At 60.1% G+C, this 22,107-nt stretch overlaps 1 protein-coding gene across 1 annotated transcript in view; it reads right to left on the minus strand.

Annotated features, from left to right (window-relative positions):
• The window catches only part of LOC125354638 (protein-arginine deiminase type-2), a 36,513-nt gene that overhangs the window by 11,753 nt on the left and 2,653 nt on the right, over positions 1–22,107 (minus strand). Inside the window, exons 2-8 of the mRNA XM_048350341.1 lie at positions 14,349–14,532; positions 13,343–13,415; positions 7,922–7,983; positions 6,052–6,169; positions 5,824–5,949; positions 1,081–1,259; positions 300–403 (exon numbers count right to left, since the gene is read on the minus strand). Coding sequence (XP_048206298.1) covers positions 300–403; positions 1,081–1,259; positions 5,824–5,949; positions 6,052–6,169; positions 7,922–7,983; positions 13,343–13,415; positions 14,349–14,532 — 846 coding nt within the window. The remainder of the gene's footprint in view (positions 1–299; positions 404–1,080; positions 1,260–5,823; positions 5,950–6,051; positions 6,170–7,921; positions 7,984–13,342; positions 13,416–14,348; positions 14,533–22,107) is intronic.

Raw genomic sequence — 22,107 nt, forward strand, 5'->3', positions numbered from 1 at the left:
GCCGGCCACCCCTGCGGAGGAGGCCATTGGTTGCCCCAGAGCCGGGCTAACACTTCGTCCTTTCAACCCTCACTCTCGCCCTGTGGCGTGAGAACTGCGGAGAAACTGAGGCACGGAGAGGCCCAGTGAGCCAGCCAGCCAGGGCTTTTGTCTGTAGCCTCCGCAGCCCGGGACGGCCAGCGCGTCCGGTCATAGCTACTGTGCGATAGAGCCAGAAAGGGTCTATGCCCCTGACCCTTGACCTCCTGACCTTGGCTGCTCTGCCCCAGGCCTCTCTGCCACGCCCCCTCCCCACTCACCAGCACACAAACACCGACACGGGGGGCAGGATGTTGGGGGTCATGATCCATGGTGCAATGCGGAACGTCACGGTGTCGGTGAAGATGGGGGTCAGCGGGATCCCCTGCGTGGGAGAGAAGGGGGGGAGGGTGCATCCAACAGGCGTGCCAGGGGCTCGCACGCCTGTCGTCCTAGCGACTCAGGAGGCTGAGATCTGAGGATCACAGTTTAAAGCCAGCCCGGGGCCGACAAAGCAGAGTCCCTTAACCTCCAATTAACCAACAATAAGCCAGAAGTGGAGCTGTGGCTCAAGTGGTAGAACACCAGCTCTGAGCAAAAAAGCTAAGGGATGGTGCCCAGGCCCTGAGTTCAAGCCCCGGGACTGACACAAAAGAAAGGGAAGGGGTGGCACTCTTAAGTCATATGGTTAGTATGAGGCTTTAAGCCAGGGGGTCTGCCTCTGAGGCCTCTCTCTCTCTCTCTCTCTGCCCCAGCTATATACCTCCAGCTTCATCTTTGCTGCTTAATTAGATAGACGCTTTGGGGCTTTTCTGTCTGGGCTGGCTTTGCGCCTTGATCCTGCAAATCAGCCTTTTGGATTAGCGGCACGAGCCACCTGGGCTGGGTTGAGGCCTCTCTCTTAACCCTCAACCCACCCTTGGGTTCCCAAGCCTAGATCCCCTTCGAGGCTTGGAGGGGAGGGACCAGAGCACCCCGAGGACTCCTGGAGGGACCCCCTGGGGGATCCCCCCCCCCCCAGTCCCTGAGACAGCCGCTCCTAGAGGAGCCTGGAACCCTCACCTCGGCCATGTACTCCAGGAGGCTGACGTGGATGGAGACCAGGCCCGAGAAGCCCTCGTCGGGGAAGCAGAGGCCTTCCACGAAGAACAGCAGCTCCGCCGAGCCGCCCGTGTACTTGACCACGTGGAAGAGCTTCTGCCGGCCCAGGATGTGGACGTAGCGCTCGCCGAAGAATGGGTCTGCAGGGGGAGGGATGGGATCAGGCCTCCAGCCGGGGTGGGGAGGGGGGGCGGAGCACGCACTGCGGGGGACAAGCAGGAAAGGCCCCCCGATGGCTGCCAGCTGGCCACTGTCAGGGCCTCAGGGCTGCTGTGCGCCTGCCTCTGGCCCCCCCATGGGCTCCTGGCCTCCTCATGGGTAAAATGGGCTTGCTTTCCTGCAGAGGATGACTGCAAGCTAGCGGGGGTGGGGACAACGTTAGTGCTCCTATTTCACAGAGGAGGAAACTGAGTCTCAGGAAGGAGACCTGGCCTGTCCGAGGTCGCAGGGTGAGGGAGTCGAATCCTGAGTCCTCCCCAGCCTTGGTAGAAACAAAACACAAAGGTGCCACTGTTACCAGAAACGGCAGTGGGGACCAGCATCTTGGCAGTCTATTTCCCTGGCACGGAGGGGCCCCAGGCTGCTCTGGGGCCTGGTCACACGGAAATCTCCATCTTGTTCCCTCCCATTTCCCCCTATCCCTCCTCCCTCCTGACCACTGGTGAGAATCCTGCCCCGGATTGAAGCCAGGGGCCACGTGCGCGGCCTCCGCCGTCTCCTGCCTGCCTCGCCCCAGCCTCGGTTAGTGCACACAGCTAGTGAGGACAGAGACGGGTCCTGCCAGGCCCAGCTGCCCACTTGGCACACGGTCAGGCGTCACCGATGCCCAGTGAAGGGACTGTTGCCCCTGCCCCGGGCTCCTACAGGAGAGATGGATGGGGGGGGATTTTCCAGGCTGGCTTGGAGCCCGTGAGTTGAGTTCCTGCCCTGGCAGCAGCGTGGGCAAGGTGGTCACCGCGCGGGCGAAAGCGGGATGCGGCTGGATGGTTACGGGGTGGCGGGGAGCGGAGTCAGGGGGAGGCATCGGAGCAGAGGGAGGCAGCCTCTGAGGGGCCCCTGTGGGGAGGGCAGCAGGGGGGGTGGCAAGGAGATACTTGCATGGGCAAAGGCATGAAGGTAGGAGCCTACGCAGTTCCAGAAGGAGTTTCTTTATACCCTGCGGGGCTGGAAGGGCAGAACCCGGCTGGGCTTTAGTGCTCGGAACAACAGTGACACAGGTTAGGGAGCAAGTGCTCAGGGATTAGAACATGTAACCAGAACATTCCGGCACAAAGACGGTGAACCGGTCTGCAGCTGTGAAATGAATGAGTGTACCCCAGAGCCCAGGCCGAGGATGCCTGCCTCCTCCCGCAGGGCCGGTGCTCAAGCGGAGCCACGGTGAGGGGAGACTCAAAACCAGAGACACTCTGGCTTTCCAGGCTACGAAACCTCTGGGAATTCACATAGCCTCCCGAGCCTCAGTTTATACAACTGGCAAGTGGAGGATAATAGTAGCTATGCCACACAGGGACTGCAAGAGGCTGGGGTCTCAGTACCTTCAGTAACCACCATGGCAACCGTGGGTAGCTATGGGTACCACCTCAGACAGGAACCAGGCTGAGGAGAAGCTGGGAATGAGTCCCTGTCCCTTGTTCAACACTCAGGGCCTCATCATTGAACAGCCTTTTCTTTCTTTCTTTTTCTTTTTCTTTTTGGTTGGTCTTGGGGCTTGAACTCAGGGCCGGGGCACTGTCCCTGAGCTTCTTTCTTCAAGGCTAGCACTCTACCACTTGAGCCACAGCGCCACTTTTGGGTTTTTCTGTGCATGTGGTGCTGAGGAATCGAACCCAGGTCTTCATGCATGCAAGGCAAGCACTCTACCGCTAAGCCACAATCCCAGCCCTGAACAACTTCCTAAGAGAGGGCCTGAGGCAGGGGGCCTCAATCTAGTCCCGAGTAACCCCGGGCAGGGCCTGTCACCACCCTCCACATCCACACGCCTCAGGCGGCACCTGAATTGATGCTCAGAGGAGCAGCCTCAGGCTGCTGTGAAAGTGACGGGTGTCCAGCTTTCGGGCAGCCTGAGGGACAGAGACAAGGGACTGGCCAGGGAAGGAGGCTCTAGCCCATCTGCTGCCCGGTGCTTTCTCCTCCCGAGATGTACTGTGTCCCGTGACTCACTGCGCGTGCCTCTCTCCCGGGCCTCCTGCTGGTAGCTTGGGCCCGTGCCAGGCAGATTGAGTCCTCAGTGGGACAATCTGGCATTGTCCAGAGGAGCTGCCATTCCTCCCCGCCCCCCACCCCTGTTCTCTGTCTCCAGCTTGGTGCAAATGTTGACACCCCCACACGGCTGGCCCTCCCACAGGTTGCAACAATGGATGTCTATGCTTTGGGCTGGGCCCGCTGGCCATGGGGGGGGCCTCCTAAGCCCCCAGGCATTGGCCCCAGCGGGCCAGCACGAGCTGTGGCTTGGCCTGACCCTTCCAGTTACTTTGGATCCATTCCACCTGCCCAGGAGACTCTGGTGGGGGCTCCTGCTCTCCATGGCACCCTGCAGAGCCCCTCCCCCCAGGCTGGGGCTGGCTGAGGGGCCTCCTGGCTCCAGAGCTCTCTCTTGGCCGGGGGGGGGGGGCTTGAGTCCAGCCCTGGGCCTTGCAGACAGCTGGAGCATCCTTGTAGGACACAGAAGGCCATGGCACATTCACGAATGTAACACAGCTTATCCGCCGGTGTGTCCAGGCCTTGCCTCCAAGGCAAGGAGAGGAAGCCAGGCCGCAGGTGAGGAGAGGTCTGTCTCCCATGGTGCCTGCGTGGCCCAGCGTGGTCCCCAGAAATCCGCCATGGGTGGGAGCTGCCTGGTCTGGGTGCCCATGGCCTCATTCCTCGGGGGAGATGGCACACAGCCGAGACGGCCCCCGGGGAACATCGTCTAGCCTCTCGCTTAGGAGTCTGCGGTCCTTTCTCCTTTCCACTCAAGGCCCATCTCCGATGGCCAGGGTCACCCAGCCAGGCTTCTGGAGGCGGCCAGGAGACACTAAGAGCAACAGGTCTGGGTCGATGCCAAGGCTGAGTCAAAGCCGGGGCTGACACCCCCCTGCACCCCTCCTACTCCCGTGGCAACTCTGGCCAGGACCGAGTAAACATCAACATCTCGGCCCCCTGTAAGGTAAGGGACGCTCCGACCTTCCGCAGGTCCCTGCCAGGGCTGCGGGGGCCGGGGGGGGGGGGGACACGGACGGACCAGGAAGGGCTGTCCTCGGGGGGCTGCTGTGCGCTGGTGTTTGGGGTGCCACTCCCCGAGGTGAGCCCTCCCCGCCTAGGTGACCTCCCCCGAGCCCACTGGACCTGCCCAGGGGCTGCAGGGTGAGGCCGGAGTCCTGAGCCCCACACCCCCGACTCCCTATGGCCGAGCACGCCCATCTGCCAAGCTGTGGTACTGAGGGAAACACATCCATCAGCCCTTGACAGTCCCTTACTTAAAGCCCTCGGATGGCTTTCCACCGCACTCAGGAAACCCCACCGGCATGCTCTGGTCCCCGGCCCAGCCTGCTGACCTTGAATCTGCCCTCCCTTCCTGGACCGTTCCTTCCCATCTCTGCTCAGAAGTCACCTCCTCGGAGCAGTCTCTCACGACCACCCAGCCAGCGGGGGTGGGGTGGGCTGGGATGGGGGGGGTGTCACCCAGCCAGCAGGGGGTGGGGTGTCTCTCTAGGATCTGGCCTTGTTCCATTTCTCCCCTGTGCTATTTCCTCCCTCCCTTGCCCCTTTCTCTCTTTTCCTTCCTCCCTTCCTCTCTTTCTCGTTCTTGTGCCAGTACCGGGGCTTGAACTCAGGGCCTTGTGTTCTCACTTGGCTCCTCCCCCCCCTCCCCCAGGCCCCAAGGCGGGCACTCTACCCCTGATCCACAGCTCCACTTCCAGCTTTTTGTTAGTTAACTGGAGACAAGAGTCTCATGGACTTTGCGGCCCCGGCTGTCTTCAAATGGGGTGTCAGATCTCAGCCCCCCGAGTGAGTGACAGGCGGGAGCCCTCAGAGCCAGGCTTGTTTATGAGATCCCCTTGCTCTTCAGCCAGCCCCTGGAGGGTGCGGTGTGACTCTCCTGTTTAAGAATTATTATGCAGGATGGGGCTGGGAATATGGCCTAGTGGCAAGAGTGCCTGCCTCGTATACATGAGGCCCTGGGTTCAATTCCCCAGCACCATATCCACAGAAAATGGCCAGAAGTGGCGCTGTGGCTCAAGAGGTAGAGTGCTAGCCTTGAACAAAAAGAAGCCAGGGACAGTGCTCAGGCCCTGAGTCCAAGCCCCAGGACTGGAAAAAAAAGAATTATGCTGGCACCGGCGACTGCATGCCCGTTCTTAGAGAGGGGAGGACACAGGCGCCACAGGACTAGCTCTATAGGGGAGCGTGTCCTCTTCTAGTGGGGGGCTCCTGGGCCCTGTCACCCCAAGAGGAATGAGAAGAACACCAACTCCCAGAGGGCCTCTCTACAGCATCTCCAAGAGATGCCAGATGCCCCGTGGGTCCAGGCACTGGGATGCCGGACTCCAGGCATCGTGAGAGTAACAGGACCCGGCCACAAGGACCTGTCCTCCTCCGGCCACGAGGAAGAAGGATGCGGACCCGGGTCACTGCAGCCCCCCCCCCCCCACTCAGGACTGGCAGGGGCATCGCTGTGAGGGAGAGGGAGGGGCCAGGGGGAGGGGCAGATACGGGTTCACTCACTCTCCACGTAGAACACGCCCACTTTGTCCGAGTCCGACATGGAAATGTAGAGGACCATCTCGTAGCCAGCGGGCAGCCGGTCGGGGCCCTTGGTCCTCAGGATCATCTGGGACATGTCCTTGAGGTCTGGGGACCGGTGAGGAGGCGGTTAGGACGAGGGGAGCTCCGTCTGGCGTACCCCCACCTCACTCCCCCCAACCCCCCGGCGCTGCCCCCCCCCCCCAGCACCTTGCTTGCTGTAGACCTTCTCATCACTGCAGTCCTCCTTGGGCAGCCAGGGTGTGTCCCGGTCACAGTTCACCAGCAGGATGGCCCCCTGGCCCTCCGGACCCCACGTCCAGGATGCCTGAAGTGGGGAGAGGACAGGACGTGGCCCTCCCTGCTTCTAGTCCAGAGCAGAACCCCCAGGCTCACCAAGAGACAGGGCAGAGAGGAGGCTGGACAGGGCTCTGCCCTGGGCTGTGCCTGGAGCAGGCAGGGAGGCCCAGAGTGGCTAGAGGATGGCCAGACAGACATCCCAGGACAGGACTGAGGTCCCCCCCTTCCAGCGGGGGTCATGGCTGTTCTCACACATGCTCAGATGTCCCCAGTGGGGCCACGGTGCTGAACCTCGTAAGTGACAGCCCAGTGCCACCAGGGCAGGACAGGCTGGGTCACAGGTCACAGAGGGTCCCTGTCTGGATGAAGCCCTGGCGGGGAGGCCTCTGTGGCCTTCGAGGCCAGGTGTGGCTCGTCTGCCCCTCCAGCCCACCCCCTCCACCTTGCCCTCGTTAGGCTCTGTTTTATTTACTTTTGTTGTTGTTGTTTTGTTTTAAAGTAAAACAGGCACTGGTGGCTCAGGCCTGTAATCCTAGCTACTCAGGAGGCTGAGATCTGAGGATCGAGGTTTGAAGCCAACCTGGGCAGGGAAGTCCTTGCGACTCTCATCTCCAACAAACCACAAAAAAAAAGCCAGAAGTGGAGCTGTGACTCACGTGGTACAGTGCCAGCGCTGAGGGAAAAAGCTCAGGGGCAGTGCCCGGGCCCTGAGTTCGAGTCCCAGTGCTGGGACGTACACACACAAGTCACCTAGCTGCCATGTCTGTGGGGTATTGTTCAGTGGTAGGGCATGAGTTTAGCAAGCACGGATGTCCGGGGCTGCATGTCAGCCCGGTTTGTAATTGACCTTGGCTACAGATTATTCATATGAAAGGCACACAAGCTTGTGCACCCATGGAAAACACAAGCCTGCCAGCCCCACCAACCGACACCCTGACTGTGTGCCACACTGCCCATCGATGGAAAGAACAGAGTCACAGCCCAGTCAGAGGGCTTTTGTGAGCCCCGTGGGGAAGGAGAGACGAAGGGAAGCAAACAGACGGACGAATAATAATTACCTGGAAAAGAAAAAGGAGTGTGTTGTACACACCGACCGGCAGGGATGTGATTCTCGCTGTGAATAACTAGTACAGCCCTCTGCTCTTGCAGGCCCCGGTCCCCTCAATTTTCTTTTTTTTTTTGGTGCCAGTACTGGGACTGGAACTCAGGGCCTGAGTGTTATCCCTTAGCTTTATTTTTTTTTTTAATTCAAGGCTGGCACTTACCATCTGAGCCACAGCCCTACTTCTGGCTTATGTTTAGTCGTTTATTCGAGATAAGATTGTCACAGACTTTCCTGCCCAGGCTGGCTTTGAACCGTGATCCTCAGAACTCAGCCTCCTAAGGAGCTAGGATGACAGGCCTGAGCCACTAGTCTCTGGCTATCCTTCCTTCGTCTTTAAAGGACAGACAGTGGGGTTGGAGGTGTGGCTCAGTTGGTGGAGTGCTAGCCGACAAGGGAAAGTGGCAGGTACTGAGTTTGAGTGTCCGTCTGGGACCCCAAAAAGAAAAGAAAAGAAAAGGCAGAGCCGTGTGTGGGTGCCGACGGCTTTCTGGCGGGGCCCCGGGGCCTCCGGCAGCTCTGGTGTCCGGGGTGGTGAGGTGGACCGTCAGCCTTGTCGCTGACCCTCCGGGGAGCCTGCCTCGGCCTCAGCCCCGAGGGAAGGGGGGCTGTGTGTCTGCAGGTGCCCAAGGCCACCTGCGGTGTCCAGTCTGGGGCTCTGCCTGCAGACGCAGTTACCTTTTTCGGGTTGTTCTTTTCCACCACGCCATCTCGGTCCGCGTCCACATCCAGGGAGATCTCTGGGGACCAAAGACACAGGTTTGTTGCCGAGCCTGCCTGCACGGCACGGACACAAGGGGGTGGGGTGTGGCCGGAGAGAGAGGGTCCTGCCTCGGTCATCTTCCCAGCCCTCGGGGGACCACCCGCCTGCACGGCGCCCGTCCCCCTCCCTGCCACAGCTGGGGGCCTCAGCGCAGAGGTGGGGACAAGCCGGTGGCAACGGCGGGACTGGGGTGCCTGGGGTGCACACCGGGCTGCGGCTTGACTCACCCACGCTTTGAAACTGTACAAAGTACAGGACCCCTCACCACCTTTCCCAGCCTGTCCTGGGCACCAATCTAACCGTGTATGCCGGTGTGTGTGTGTGTGTGTGTGTGTGTGTGTCCTTCTGTCTATCTCTCCCAGAACTCTCAGGGCTCTAGATCCCATCTTTAAGGATTGCGGGGGGGGGGGGGGGGGTTCCTAGGGTGACAAACCATGTCTCCACCCCCTCGTGATCTGAGGGTGCCTGCGATTTAGGGTCCCTGTCCACTCTGCTCTCTCAGGGAAGGGCCTGCAGGAAGAGCAGCTTTCTAGAAGCTGCGGGGTGATGGAAAGGTCTAGCATCGGGCCTTGGGGTGAAGCCTCGGTTCTTTGCGGTGACTCTGGGCAGGCTGGACAACGTCCCGGAGCCCATTTCCCCACCAGTGACGCCGGGCTCCTTCCACTTACAGCACGCACAGCGGTGTCGAGGGGGCCCACGAACGCTGGCAGCACCCTTCAGTCGTGAAATCAAAGGTCCCCTCAGGCCAGCCAGCGGCCTCAGGAGGCACCACTGCCCCCAGGGAGAGGCTGGCGGTGCCACCGGGGTGAGGTAGGCGGCTACGAGCGGGCTTGTTCCGGGCCAGCACGACTTGGACTGTGGTGGTGGGGACTGGGTGGGAGGGACGGCATCCCTGCCTGGTCCCTCTGGGGGGGGGATGTGCACCCATGGGGTGCCTGCCGTGGACGCACGGCCACGTCTCCAGGAACCCATGGTCCCAGGAGGGAAGTGGTACTGTGCCCAGTCCCCAGAGGAGCAACTCCAGGCTTGGAGGAGGGGAGGAGGCGTGAACCCCAGGTAGGTAATGTGGGAGGAAGGGGGGGGGGGACAGTAGGCAGGGGGTGGGGTCACCCACCCGGCTCTGAGGAGGCGCACATGCCAGAGTGTTGGTTTTGGCTCCCAGGCCCTCTCCAGTTTTCCAGCCTGCCACGCCTCTCGGCCACGCCTGCCTGCTGTTCCCTCTGCCAGTGGCGGGCACTCCCCACGCTTCGCTTACCCACATCTGCCATGCTGCAGAGCGGAGCTGGGGTTGAGGGGGGGCAGGTGGGCTGTGGGCCCCCGGTCTCTGCTCCTTGCTGCCTCCTCCTACCCGGGCACCTTGCAAGAGCTAAGCCCGGGCTGGGAATGTGGCTTAGTGGTAGAGTGCTTCCCTAGCGTGCATGAAGCCCTGGGTTCGAGTCCTCAGCACCACATATATAGAAAAAGCCAGAAATGGCGCTGTGGCTCAAGTGGCAGAGTGCCAGCCTTGAGCAAAAAGAAGCCAGGGACAGTGCTCAGGCCCTGAGTCCAAGGCCCAGGACTGGCAAAAAATAAAATAAGACAAAAAGAGCTAAGCCCACTTTCAAAAACCAAGCATTTGCTCCCCCGGACATCATGGCTAGAGGAGGGGGCCACAACCCTGTCTGACCACCCCGTGACCCCTGTCCCTAGGCTGCAAGGTCTCATGGAAACTTTGGGAGCTGTGTCCATGAAAGCAGCACTTGTGGGGGGAGTTACAGAGAATCCATACTGCTTTATTACATTTTAAATTTCCTTTTTTTGGGGGAGGGGCGGTGGTACTGAGGATGGAATTCAGGGCCTTCTACCTGCTAGACAGATGCTCTAACAGCATGAGCCATGCCTCCAGCATCCATTATGTTCAAAGTTTGTCTTCTCGATGCCTCGGGCAGCCTCCGACTGGTGTTTCCCCACCCCCTGGATGTGGCAGGCCCGTGCCTGTGCCCAGTCACAGGTGGAGATGGAGTCTCGGGAAGGTTTGTGCCTACCGTTGGCCTTGAACCCGACTCCCTGGATGACAGGCTTGGGCGACCTCCCCCAGCTTTTCACTGGGAGGCACGGCTTCAGCCCAGGTTGCCCTTGAACTCTGACTCCTTCTGCCTCTCCTTCCAGAGGGCTGGAATCATGGGGGTCCGCCCCCACACCCAGCCGAACCTCTTAACTTTATTGTTATTACTATTACTAGAGTAATCATTATAGCACAAATTAAAAAAAAATACCAAACTACTTCTAAAGAACGACAGCAACTCCTCGCTGGGTTCTTCTCACTGCCTGAATATAAGACACTTCTTACGGCACCCTGGTCCCCAAGGGCAGACCGCCCCCTCTGCCTTCCCGTCCCGGGACTGGGCCAGTCGTCATCGGGGCTCCCTCGTCTCCTCTTCCGTCCCCCACAGGCCTCAACACCTCTCTTAGGACCTGAGACCAGTCCCACAGCAGCTTGCTATGGTCTCCCCTGGGCCCCCTCAAATGACAGCCCCCTCCTCCCAGTTCTCTGCACAGCTCCCTCACCCCTGATGTAACCAGCAAGCCCCCCCACCCCCCACCCCGGGAGGAGGGAGGACACCTGTTTCAGGCCCTCTAGCCTCCAGAGGACATTTTCCAGAGGCTCCGGATCCTACCTCAGCTCCCCGGAATAGCCCCAGGGTGTCGGGTGGCGAGGGGTGGGGTGGGGTGGGGGGGGATTAACGGGAAATGTCACCGGGGTTGGGTTCAAGGCAGGCTGAGGCCCCCTGGCTGCGTTTTGGCCACTGGCCAGCCTCAGGCATGGCCACAGTGGTGGCTGCCCATCTCCCCCTTCTTGTCTTAGGCGTAGCTTAGGGTGCAGGAGTGGGGAGCTCTCCCTTCACCCAGGCTGAGGGCCCGGGAGGGCGCCCCGGAATGCGCTCCTGGGGGATGCTCAGAGTTCCCGAGGCCCCAGCGCCCTGTCCTGTGCTGTCTGCCAGGACCACAGGAAAGATGGAGGGGGACAGCCTCGTCCCCCCCCACCCCAAGCTCGTGCTCTTGTGTGGGGAAGCCCTTGCAAACTGCCAGGACAGGAGGCCTGAAGGGCCTCAGTCTGTACAGCTGGAAGCAAGTGCAGCCTAGAGGGGCTGAGCCACTTTTTCAAGGTCACACAGCAAGTCCTTCCCAAGCTGGACTTGGGACCCAGAGCCTGAGTGGGCCAGGGGATTTTGCAGCGTTGTCACCGTATTCCAGGAAGAAGGCTGGGGGCGGCAATAGGTTTCATTCACTTCCTGGCGAGGAAGGGAGAAGCAAGCGTTGAGTAGCATCTGTTCTGGGGTCATGGCACAGGCCCTTTGCACATGCCACGCCAGTGAATCCTTGAAAGCACCATGCAAAAACACTCTATGCATCCATTTATCAGATGAGGAAACTGAGGCTCGGGGTGGGGGGCAGTGCCATAGTTTGCTGGAGCATAATTTCTGCCCATGCTGAAGCCATGACGGCCTTTGCCCAGTGTGGTCTCAGAACAAGCCCTGCGCTCCACTGAGCCTGTGACCGGAAGCACCAGATTCCCCCCCTGCCCCAGGGAAGGGAAAGCCCAGTGCCGAAGCCCCTGAGGGATGCAGCCAGCCTGGGGTCACCCTCATTGGACCGGCCGCTAGCCCTTGCCCCTCCTGCCTTCATCCTCAGGTGTCCGGCCTCTGTGAGGTTAGGTTTCCTGGAGGATGGCCAGTCATCTGACACAGCGGTGTGTATGTGAGCGTTCACTGTGCACTCGTGTGCCAGGGCTGGGCACAGGTAGGGGGAGTTTGGTTACCATCTCCAGGCTGGGTACCCCGCGGTGCAGAAAGAGGGGCAGGGCGACTCTCACCCACATCCCCGGGGGTCTTGGCTGAGAAGTGGAGGGGCACTGTGTATTTAAGGTGCTAACGGCTGAGGGGAGGCAGTTTTGGGAGTCGGCTGAGGATCCGGGGTCCCCTAGGGAATGGGGGATAACGGGGCAGGGGTGGGGGGGTGTGATACGGTGACCCATCGATCACTTTCTCCAGTGCTGATCCTAGGAACAGTTGTAGAATAGACTGAAAGCTGGGCGCTGGTGGCTCATGCCTATCATCCTAGCTACTCAAGAGCCTAGGATCTGAAGGACCAGGGTTCAAAGCCAGCCCAGGCAGACAAATCCATGAAACTCTCATCTCCAATTAGCCAGACAGAAGCCGGAAGTGGAGCTGTGGCCCAAGTGGCCGAGCACCAGCCTTGAGCGAAAGAACCAAGTGAGAGTGGGAAGCCCTGAGTTCAAGCCCCAGGCCCGGCACAGATATATATAGGCACAGAGTAGACTGAATTCATGGCAGAAAGATGTGCGGCCCTGGGCCCTTCAATCCCTGTGCTCGGTGAGTCCCCAGTGTCCCCTCCTCCCTGTCACGGCGGCGCCGGCTCTGCCCTGGACACGGCCTCTGCCCTGCGGCACCCCAGCGGCACCCCAGCGGCACCGTGGCGTCACAAATCACTCAGCACATCGTTGGCTCGCGCTGCCTGGTAGCTCCCTGCCATGTGGCAACACCTCCGTAAGCCGCAAGTGGACAGACACACGATGCCCTTCAGCAACAGCCTCCTGGCTTGACTGTGCTGTCATTAGAAAATAACTCAGGGTCTGGAGGTGCAGCTCGGCGGGGGGGGGGGGGGGGTGGGGGGGGGGAGCACCTGCCTAGCGAGCTGGCAGCGGCAGCCTTGAGTTTAACCCTGGGCATTGCCACCCAAGGGAAAAGTCTGTGACAGGACCCCGCCAGTACAGATCCGGAAGATCTGACGCCGCACAGGATATAGCCCTTCGCCAAAGGGGCCAGCAACTGGGGGGGGGGGGGTCCAGGCACCCGGGCCCTGCCCAGCCCACCAGGCAGGACTAAGAACCAGGACAGGGCCCTGCGGGGCAGCAGAATAGATCTAGGAGGGGGTCATCCTTGAGTTCTGGACTCACCCCCCTCACGGGCTGCTGTGTGACTTTGAATACGTTTCCTAGCCTCTCGGGGACTCAGCATACTTGTGGATCAAATGAAGAGCTTGAACTAGGTGAGTTCAGAACTCGGGCCTTGGGGTGGGGTGGGGGGTGGGGGAAAGCTGGGATTGTCAGGGACGGCAGGAACTCGTCTCTTGTCCAGCCGCAGCGGGGGAGGAGAGGGACAGGCCTGGAGAGGCTGGAGCACTGGCAGAGTTCCCGGCAGACTCGGGGCACACCTCCTCCTGCAGGCAGCTCCCCGCACAGAACGGGACAAAAGCTGCCCAGTGGCATTGAGCAGGGAGGCGGTGCCGGGAGCCGGCAGGGCAAAGGTGCCCGGGCCCTAGCTGTGCCCACTCACCGATGGCCGTGAGGAAGAGCCCAGCCCGGTCGATGGGACCGCTTCCCTCCTGGTCGTAGTAGCTCACGGTGACCTTGGTGACGGGGGGCACGTGGGGATAGAGAGAAGGGCAGAAACCACAGTTACCACGGGAAAGCCTGGAAGGTAACCCGGAGTGCCCTCCCCCGCCTCCACCTCCCCCCCCCCCCCGACCTGCCACGCGGTGTGCCTAGCTGTGTGTGCCAGCCCGGGGGACGGCCGATGTCCAGTGCTGTCACTCACGTGAGCGTAAAAGGAGGGAAGCCACTGGGGGCCGCCCTGGCCATGGGCAAGTCACTGTACCCCGTGTGTGCCCAGCACCCCACTTTAGAGGTCGGGTGCTCTGAGGACCGCCCTCCCCCCTCAGCTGGGCAGTCCAGTTTTACCCATCATTCTTCAGCCTGTGTGGCCTCTGAGCCCTTGCCGTCGGGGAGCCCCCCCGCCCCCGAGATGTGGGGCAGTGGGACTCTGGATTCCTCATGCAAAAAGTACACAAACTGCCACAGTGTCACCTGTCAAAATGGTGACCTTCGAGTGGATAGCTGGGAGTCAGTAAAATATGTTACAAAAGTTAATTGGGCCTCTTTCTTTTGGCTTCTTCGTGTGTGTGTGTGTGTGTGTGTGTGTGTGTGTGTGTGCAAGTACTAGGGTTTGAAGTCAGGTCCCTGAGCTGTTTTGCTCAAGGCTAGTGCTCTACCACTGGAGTCAGAGCTCCATTTTCAGCTGTTCGCTGTTCATTGGAGATAAGAGTCTCATGGGCTTTTCTGCCAGGCTTGGTTGCGACCTGTGCTCCTCAGATCTCAGCCTCCCGAGTAGCTCGGATGACAGGTGTGAGCCACCAGTGCCCCTGTCCCTGGCTCTGTTTTTTTTTTTTTTTGCCATGGCAGTGAGAGCGCTGGGCAGGACAGGCGGCTCCCACTGTGTTCGTGGCACAGGCCTGAGGGACCGGGCCCGCCCTGGCCGTGGAGGCTGGCCTCCCCTGCCGTACCTTGTCACTGCTGGCCTCCGTGCTGGCCTGGGCCATGGTGAGCCGCAGCGTGGTGCTGGGAGAGAGGGACCAGCGCTGCTTGCCGTTGGTGACCACCTCCTCGGCCTCCCCGTCCCGCACCACCTCCACCTGCACGCCCTCCGAGTGCTTCAGGCTGAAGGTCTGGGCCCCGGCTGGAGCTGCGCTGTAGGGAGAGAGGGCAGAAGGTGAGGGGGGAGCCAGGGGTGGACAGGATGGGGGCCTCCGGAGGGAATGCAGAGAGGGACGAGCGACCTGCCCAGGAAGTGCTCTGCTGCTCCGCGTATCCAGCCCTGGGCCGGCGCTAGTGTGGGGGGGGGGTCGGGCTGTGGTTGTGTGGGTCTCTAGAGGCCACCAGGCTGCATCTCTCTGACCCTGACTGCAGACAAAAGAGGCTGGGGGAATATGGCCTAGTGGTAAAGTGATCGCCTCGTATTCAGGAAGCCCTGGGTTCGATTCCTCACCACCACATACATAGAAAAAGCCGGAAATGGCGCTATGGCTCAAGTGGTAGAGTGCTAGCCGTGGGCAAAAAGAAGCCAGGGACAGTGCTCAGGCCCTGAGTCCCAAGCCCCAGGACCGGCAAAACAAACAAACAAACAAAAGAGGCCGAGAGTGAAGCTCAGCGGGAGAACTCTGGCCTAGTATACACAAGGTCCTGGGTTTGATCTCCAGCACAAATACAAAATCCAACACAACGGAATTCCAACTGTGGCCTTCAGGGGGCGCTCAGGAAGACACCCCCCACTGGAGGAGATGGTGAGCTGGTGGGGGGGGGGGGGGTCTTGTGGACCATTCCAGATGTTTCCAGATGTTAGCAGTGGAGCTCAAGAAAGAAACTCGAAGCCCTTCTACTTCTCCCTCGGATCCTCCCAAAGTCTTCAGGCCATCGGGGGACACTGGCTGACCCTGTTGTCGGGGACGGATGCCTCTTCCACGCCTACCGTTGGCTGAGGTCCAGAGTCCGGGCAAAAGCCCAGGATTGGGGTACGTGTGGGAGATCTAGGTTGGGTCAGGTTTTGCCCCTATTGGTGGAGCGGCTTGTACACATCCCTGTGCTTTCTGAGAGTCCATCCACCAGGGCGTAAGACCGTCCCTGTCCCCTCTCCCATCCCTCCAGGGGATATGGCCAGAGATATTGCCTGGGCCATACCCTCCCCACCATCCCCCACCCTGGGGAAGCATCTCACCCCCTCCATCCTTGGCCCCAGAGCCCGGTGCAGGCTGGACATGCCGTACACCCATCCCGGACAGACTGAGTGGGCTGACAGGGAGTCTTGAGTCTCTCCCGGAGGAGGCTGGGTGCGAAAGACTACGGAAATGTTTGTGAAGTCGGGTCTCTACAGCAATGACAGAGCCTCGCTGTTGACTGTCTTGGTATAAGCCATCTCCATTTAAAAATAAGCCTATTAAGAACGATGTTAAACAAAGAGGTGAGCTGTGGTGCTCCTGGGGTCTGCAGCCCTTGAGGGCAACTTTCTCCCTTGCCTGCCCACCTGCTGGGCAGCCTTGGACAAATGGCTTCCCCCCTCTGTTTCAGGGAGTGTTGAATGGGAAGGTGAAAGCAGCTCAGGGAAGAGTCAGGGTAGAGTCAGAGGGGCAGGCCCTGGGCAGACTGCAGGGAGTGTGGGGGGGGGGCATGAAAAGTAGGACGGCCTGGCTGAAGCCCTGCCCTGCTTAAAACAGAACTTCATCCGGTTCTGTCTACGAAGCCTCCGCAGACAAGGCTGCTTAGGAGAAGGTGTCACATTCCCATCGGATTCATTCCTCCGGCCAGTGAGAGACCTGTGGAGGTCCCACGGGGTCCACACCAGAGCCCCCGGGCCTCTGCCTGCCACTGCCGGCATCAAGCCTGCTCAGAGCCAAGCCAGCAGCTCTACCTGGAGCGGCCCCAAGGCGCTGGCCGAAGGGACAAAGGCTCCCATTGTGTCCCAGCAGATCCTGTTGGCTGCCTTCCTCTCAGGGAGATCCTTTTAGAAACCCTAGCGGGGCTGGGGTGGTGATGACCCCCCATTCGTGGGAAGAGGACAGGTTGCGGACCTGGGCCCAGGGCTTTGTTCTGCCCAGCTCTGAGGACAAGGCCCCGCCCCAGGCAAGGCATGAACGAATGCAACTTCCCTCCTTGGCCTCTCAAGCTGTATTGCCAGGGCGATGTGTTAGGAACAGAAGTCAAATCGCTGGGTGCCCTGGGATATTCTATGGCTCCCAGCACCCACCTTGTGCCGCAAGTCCAAACGCTTCAGTCCGGGGCTGGTCTCGCGGCGTTTTAGCCGTCGCGCCTCACAAATTCCCTGCGCAGCTCAGCTTTGTCTACTGCACCTCCTCACCCGTGCTGCTCATCCAGATGCCCCCCTGGCCGGGCAGATGCCCCCCCCCCCGGCCTGGAAGATGCCCCTCCCCCCAGCCTGGCAGATGTCCCCCCAGCCTGGCAGATGCCCACTGCTTCCTGAACACCTGACAGCCCGGGCCACCCACTGCTTTCCTTTTCCTTTTCTTTCGCTGTGTTGGGGATGAGTTCTAGGACGTACAGAAAGCAGGCAGGTGCCCCCACCCCCCTGAGCTCCTTCCAGCCCCCTGGGTGGGGCAGCTCTGTGGGTTCCCAGCTCCAATTCCTGCTTTTTCTTTTTTGGCTAGTTCAATGGAGATAGAGTCTCATGGATTTGTCTGTCTGGGCTAGCTTTGAAGCACCAGTTGTCAGATCTCAGTCTCCTGAAGAGTTAGGATTACATGTGTGAGCCACCAGTGTCCTGGGGCAACTGTAGTATATGTGTGTGTGTGTGTGTGTGTGTGTGTGTGTGCACGCGCACGCGTGTGCGCCGGTACTGGGGTTTCCTCTCAGGGACTCATGCCCTTGCTTGGCTTTTCTGCTCAAGTCTAATGCTCTGCCGCTTGCACCTCGTCTCCACCTCCTGGCAACTCCATTTCCCAGGGGAGCGGACGGGGCTGCAGCTGGACCAGGGGCCACAGTTCAGAACCACAGGGGGCTGGGGGCGTGGCTTGACCAGGGGCCACAGTTCAGAACCACGGGGGGCTGGGGGCGTGGCTGGACCAGGGGCCACAGTTCAGAACCACGGGGGGCTGGGGGCGTGGCTGGACCAGGGGCCACAGTTCAGAACCACGGGGGGCTGGGGGCGTGGCTGGACCAGGGGCCACAGTTCAGAACCACGGGGGGCTGGGGGCGTGGCTGGACCAGGGGCCACAGTTCAGAACCACGGGGGGCTGGGGGCGTGGCTGGACCAGGGGCCACAGTTCAGAACCACAGGGGGCTGGGGGCGTGGCTCGATCAGGGGCCACAGTTCAGAACCACAGGGGGGGCATGGCTCCAGGGGCAGTGCTCTCGTTTAGTGACCACTGGGTGAAAGAGAGAGAGAGAGAGAGAGAGAGAGAGAGAGAGAGAGAGAGGAGGGAGGGAGGGAGGGGGAGAGAGAGATCCACTGAATTAGGCAAAGGGAGGAGGGAAGGGAAGGAGAGGAAGGGACACTGGCGCGGCCAGCCAGGGGACACGTGGGCAGGAAGCGGTCCTGGATTCGGGGGAGCCGTGGACGCCTGTCCCTCCACGCTGCAGAGACTGCACCCCGGCACACAGGGTGTGGGGGGCAGGGATGGGTTTCAGGGGAGCCGCAGCGGGAGGGGTGGGGCCAGCGATCAGGTGACAGCGGCCATGGTGCTGGCTTGGGATCAGATGGTGGCCATGGTGACGGGGAGAAATGGCCAGGCAGCTGGTGTCACACAAAGGCCGTCTGTTCAGCCTCTCCAGTGCTGTGCGCTCTGGGGGAGCCCCCCTGCCTCTCTGGTCTTTGCTGAGCTAGCGGGGGAAGGTCACCGGCGCGGCGGGGCCTGGCCGGGGTGGGGAGGCTCATCCGGCCCCGGCCTCCCGCTTGGCATCTGGGCATAGGCCTCATTAACACCAGCCGGGGTTCACCCCCAGAGTGACCCCAGCTCCTGGCAGCCTGGATGTGACATCCCGAGCTCTTCACACAGCCTCTTCCTCCGCCTGGCTGCCGGGGCCTCTGCTTAGGGGCCTCTGCTTAGGGCTTGAAACGATCTAAGGTATGGCTTCTCCTCACCTGCCACCCCCCCCGCCCCCAACACACACACAAGGCTTCAACGACTCCTTAGTCCTGGGACAACAAAGTCCAGCACCTGAACAATCCCTTCATCCCTCATCACTAAGTCCAGCACCCGAACAATCCCTTCAAAGCCCCAGTTCCAGCTCACTGACCCCCAGGGCCTTAGGCCGTGGGCCGCGGAATCAGCCCCCTTGTAACAGCCCACTTCCTGCGGGGTCCCCTCGTTCCCAGGGTGCACCATCTTCTTCCCACTCGGAGCCCCTGATGGTCTTTGAAGACCCAGCTCAGTGGCCTCCTCTTCCAGGAAGCCCTCCCGGATCCAGGTGCCCAGGATACATCTCCTGCTCCCTCTGTGGAAGCCTCAAACCCTGGCCAGGTTAAATGTTTCTCTCCTCCAAGTTCTGAACGGGCAGAGGGCAGGAGCTGTGTCTCCTCACAACTGTTTCTATCGTCTAACAAACAAACCCAGCACGAAGACATGGCCATGGCGTACGGGCTCACTTGGTCCACCTGCGTCCAGCCTCCCCCTTTCCTTAAGCCCACAAGCGAGGCACAGCCAGCTCAGAGATTTCTGACGCCATACTTCCATCCTGACTCAGAGCCCCCGTCAGCAACGCCGCAAGGTGCCAGCGCCTCTCTACAGCCCTCCCACCCCTGGGGGCTGGCTTGAAACCGGAGCCCCGGGGCGGCCCTGCCAGGGGCCTCCTGTTTAGAACCGAGGGCTCCGGGTGTTGTTCTAATTTATGGGGCCACGGGACCTGGCTTGACTTCCTCCCTCCATCATTCTGTCAGGAGCGAGTGCTACCCTGCCGCCTCTCTGCCGCCTCGGCTACCTGCCCTTGACCTTCTACAGCCCCATGCCTGGAGCTGGGAGGTGGGGACAGGTCTGCATTGGTCAATGGCCACCTCCTTCCATTCATCCAGTCACTCAGCCTGGAGCCCTTCCGTGGCTCCGGGGAGGAGAGGGAGCGGGGAGGGGTGCTTGCCTCACACCAAGACCCAGGGTGGCAGATGGGCAGACAGCCAGGGGCCTGGGCTCTGTCCCCGACCCCTCTCCAGCTGGGCCACTTGGGACAAACACCGATGACCTGATCTCCCTGACTTCCTGTCTAACTCATGGTGGGCACCAGTGACTCACGCCTGTCGTCCTAGCCACTCAGGAGGCTGGGATCTGAGGACTGGGGTTCAAAGCCAGCCTGGGCAGAAAAGTCTGTGAGACTCTTCTCTCCAATTAACCACCCAAAAGCTGGAAGTAGAGGTGTGGCTCAAGTGGTAGAGTGCCAGCCTTGAGCGGAAAAAGCCAATGAGAGATCGCAAGATCAAGTTTAAGCCCCAGTACCAGCATGAAGAACAACAAAACCCCAAAGAACAACAACAACAACAACAAAAATAAATCACACGTAAATGGTTAGATACAACTGGGTGAGCAAGCGAAGCATTCAGAAGGTTTCTGGGCATGAGGTAAGTGCTCAGAGTGTTCACTGGTAATCCTAAGCAAATAACAACACCTAAACAAGGAAAAGGAGGGGAAGGAGACAGAGCTCATGGGAGGGCATGGTGACATGAGTGGTCAAAGAAGGCTGCTCAGAGGAGGTGAGGGGTGAGCCGAGCCCTGACTGATGAATGTCAGGCTCGTGGAGGTCTTGCAGGTAGTGTTCCAAGCAGTAGAGCAGCAGGAGCAGCAAGTGCAAAGGCCCTGAGGCAGGATGCCTACCTAAACGGTATGCACGGAGCCAGTGTGTGTGTGTGTGTGTGTGTGTGTGTGTGTGTGTACACATGCGTGCAGGGAAATGGGGGGCAGCACACCGGGCAGTGCCGTGCCGCCCATGGCACTGCCCAAGCCCCTATCACTGCAAACTGGACCTTCCACCTGCCTGGCCTTGGTCCTAATGGGATGGTTAGAAACAAATCTCTGGCCTTGCTGGGGCCGACTACAAGACAGAGGAAGTCTGAAGGGATGCAGGGAGTAGCTGGGAAGCATTTAAAGCTCCCAGGGTCTTTCCCCAGGCAGGGCACACGTCTAGCTGGGTTCTCCTCAGCCATCTACCAAGCCAAGTCTAGGAACAGCCTTGGCCCCTCTGCCTTGGCCCTACAGGAAATGGCCAGCCCTTGCCTTGGCGAACCCTAAAAAAAAAAGAGGAAGGAGGGCATGGCCCCACCTGCCACTACAGGGGTTCACTTTGAGCTCTGGTGTAACCCAGATTGGGAGGGGGGATTGTTACTGGCTTTGTCCTGAGTGTTCTGCTGGCCTCAAGGCACAGGGCCTGGCCTCTCCATCTGAGAGAAGGGGTCACCTGCTATATTGGGGTGTTTGTCCCCTTCCAGAGGTGGGAACCCCTTCTCTGCTGGGAGCCATGTGGCTATTTAGGCAATGTGATACATGGACCACATAAAATGATCCACACGGCCACTGGCAGCTGACACAGTACACACACGGACAAATACGTCGTGTATTGGACAATTTCTCCTTACACAGCCCTCTGTCTGGACACACCCCACCCCCAGGACAGTTGTGTAAGCTGCTGGGGCCCAGGAGAGGATCTCCAAGCACTGGTTCATGAGAGGGGGGAATCAGCAGCCTGGCCATCCTGGGCCTTCTGCTCCAAGGATGCCCTCCCTCCTTCTTCTAAACTGGGTGGGTGGGGGGGAAGGGTCCACATCTCCAGGGTGTAAGGATGGGGCCAGGGCCACCTCTCTTCAAGCTCCAGGCAGAATCAGATGAGGACTCTGGCCAGGCCCAGTAAGGTACCCGTGTGCAGCTAAGGGGACCATGGGGACACGGGGCAAGGTACCTAAAAGATGAGCATTTCAGGGCTAGTAAGAAGGGAGCCAGGCAGGCTGGGGATGTGGCTTAGTGGCAGAGTGCTTGCCTAGCAAGGCATGAAGCCCTGGGTTCGATTCCTCAATAACACATACACAGAAAAAGCCGGATGTGGCGCTGTGGCTCAAGTGGTAGAGCGCTAGCCGTGAGCACAAGAAGCTCAGGAACAGTGCTCGGGCCCTGAGTTCAAGCCCCAGGACTGGCCCAAAAGAAAAGAGCATGCATATCTCTATTGATGATCACAAAGTATGTTGCAAAATTCTACTTCCTTCTGTGCATCTAACTGATAACTTGTTGGAGATGAGCCATCAGAATGTGGCCAGGTCAGTGCAAATGTCCCCAAAGGAGATTCCGGCAGGGCGAGGTCACTCCTGCTGGTCTTCCCTGTAGGCCAGGCTCCATGACCCCCTCTGGGGAAGTAAGGGGGGGGTGTATTCCCTGACTCTGGTTCTATTATTGGGCACAAGGGCCTTCTTTGTCTTCTCTCTCTGACTGAGGTGCATCTGGATCACTGGAGGCCCAGGGGGATAAAGTGATTGGCTCAGGGCCACACAAGTAGGTGGAACCCAGTGTAGATGACCTCAGATCCTGCCTCTGTCCACAGTGTAGGTGGCCTGTAAGCCCCTCACCATCCGGAGGCCCGCTCCAGTTGGGGTGGGGAAAGCCGGTTCACTCTCCTTTCTGACTCCAAAGGAGAGATGGCTCTGGACATGCCTCAGGGTCCCTTGCCTTGGTCCAGGCCTTCAGGGCCAAGCATCTGGGCCAGGTAGGGCTCTGTGGGAAGCAGTGGGAATGGGGCTGCCTAGGTCACCTGCAGCTTTGGGGTTACAGAGAGTGGAACAGAGAAGAG

This window comes from Perognathus longimembris, chromosome 7, assembly GCF_023159225.1.
Source record: "Perognathus longimembris pacificus isolate PPM17 chromosome 7, ASM2315922v1, whole genome shotgun sequence".
NCBI lineage: Eukaryota > Metazoa > Chordata > Mammalia > Rodentia > Heteromyidae > Perognathus > Perognathus longimembris.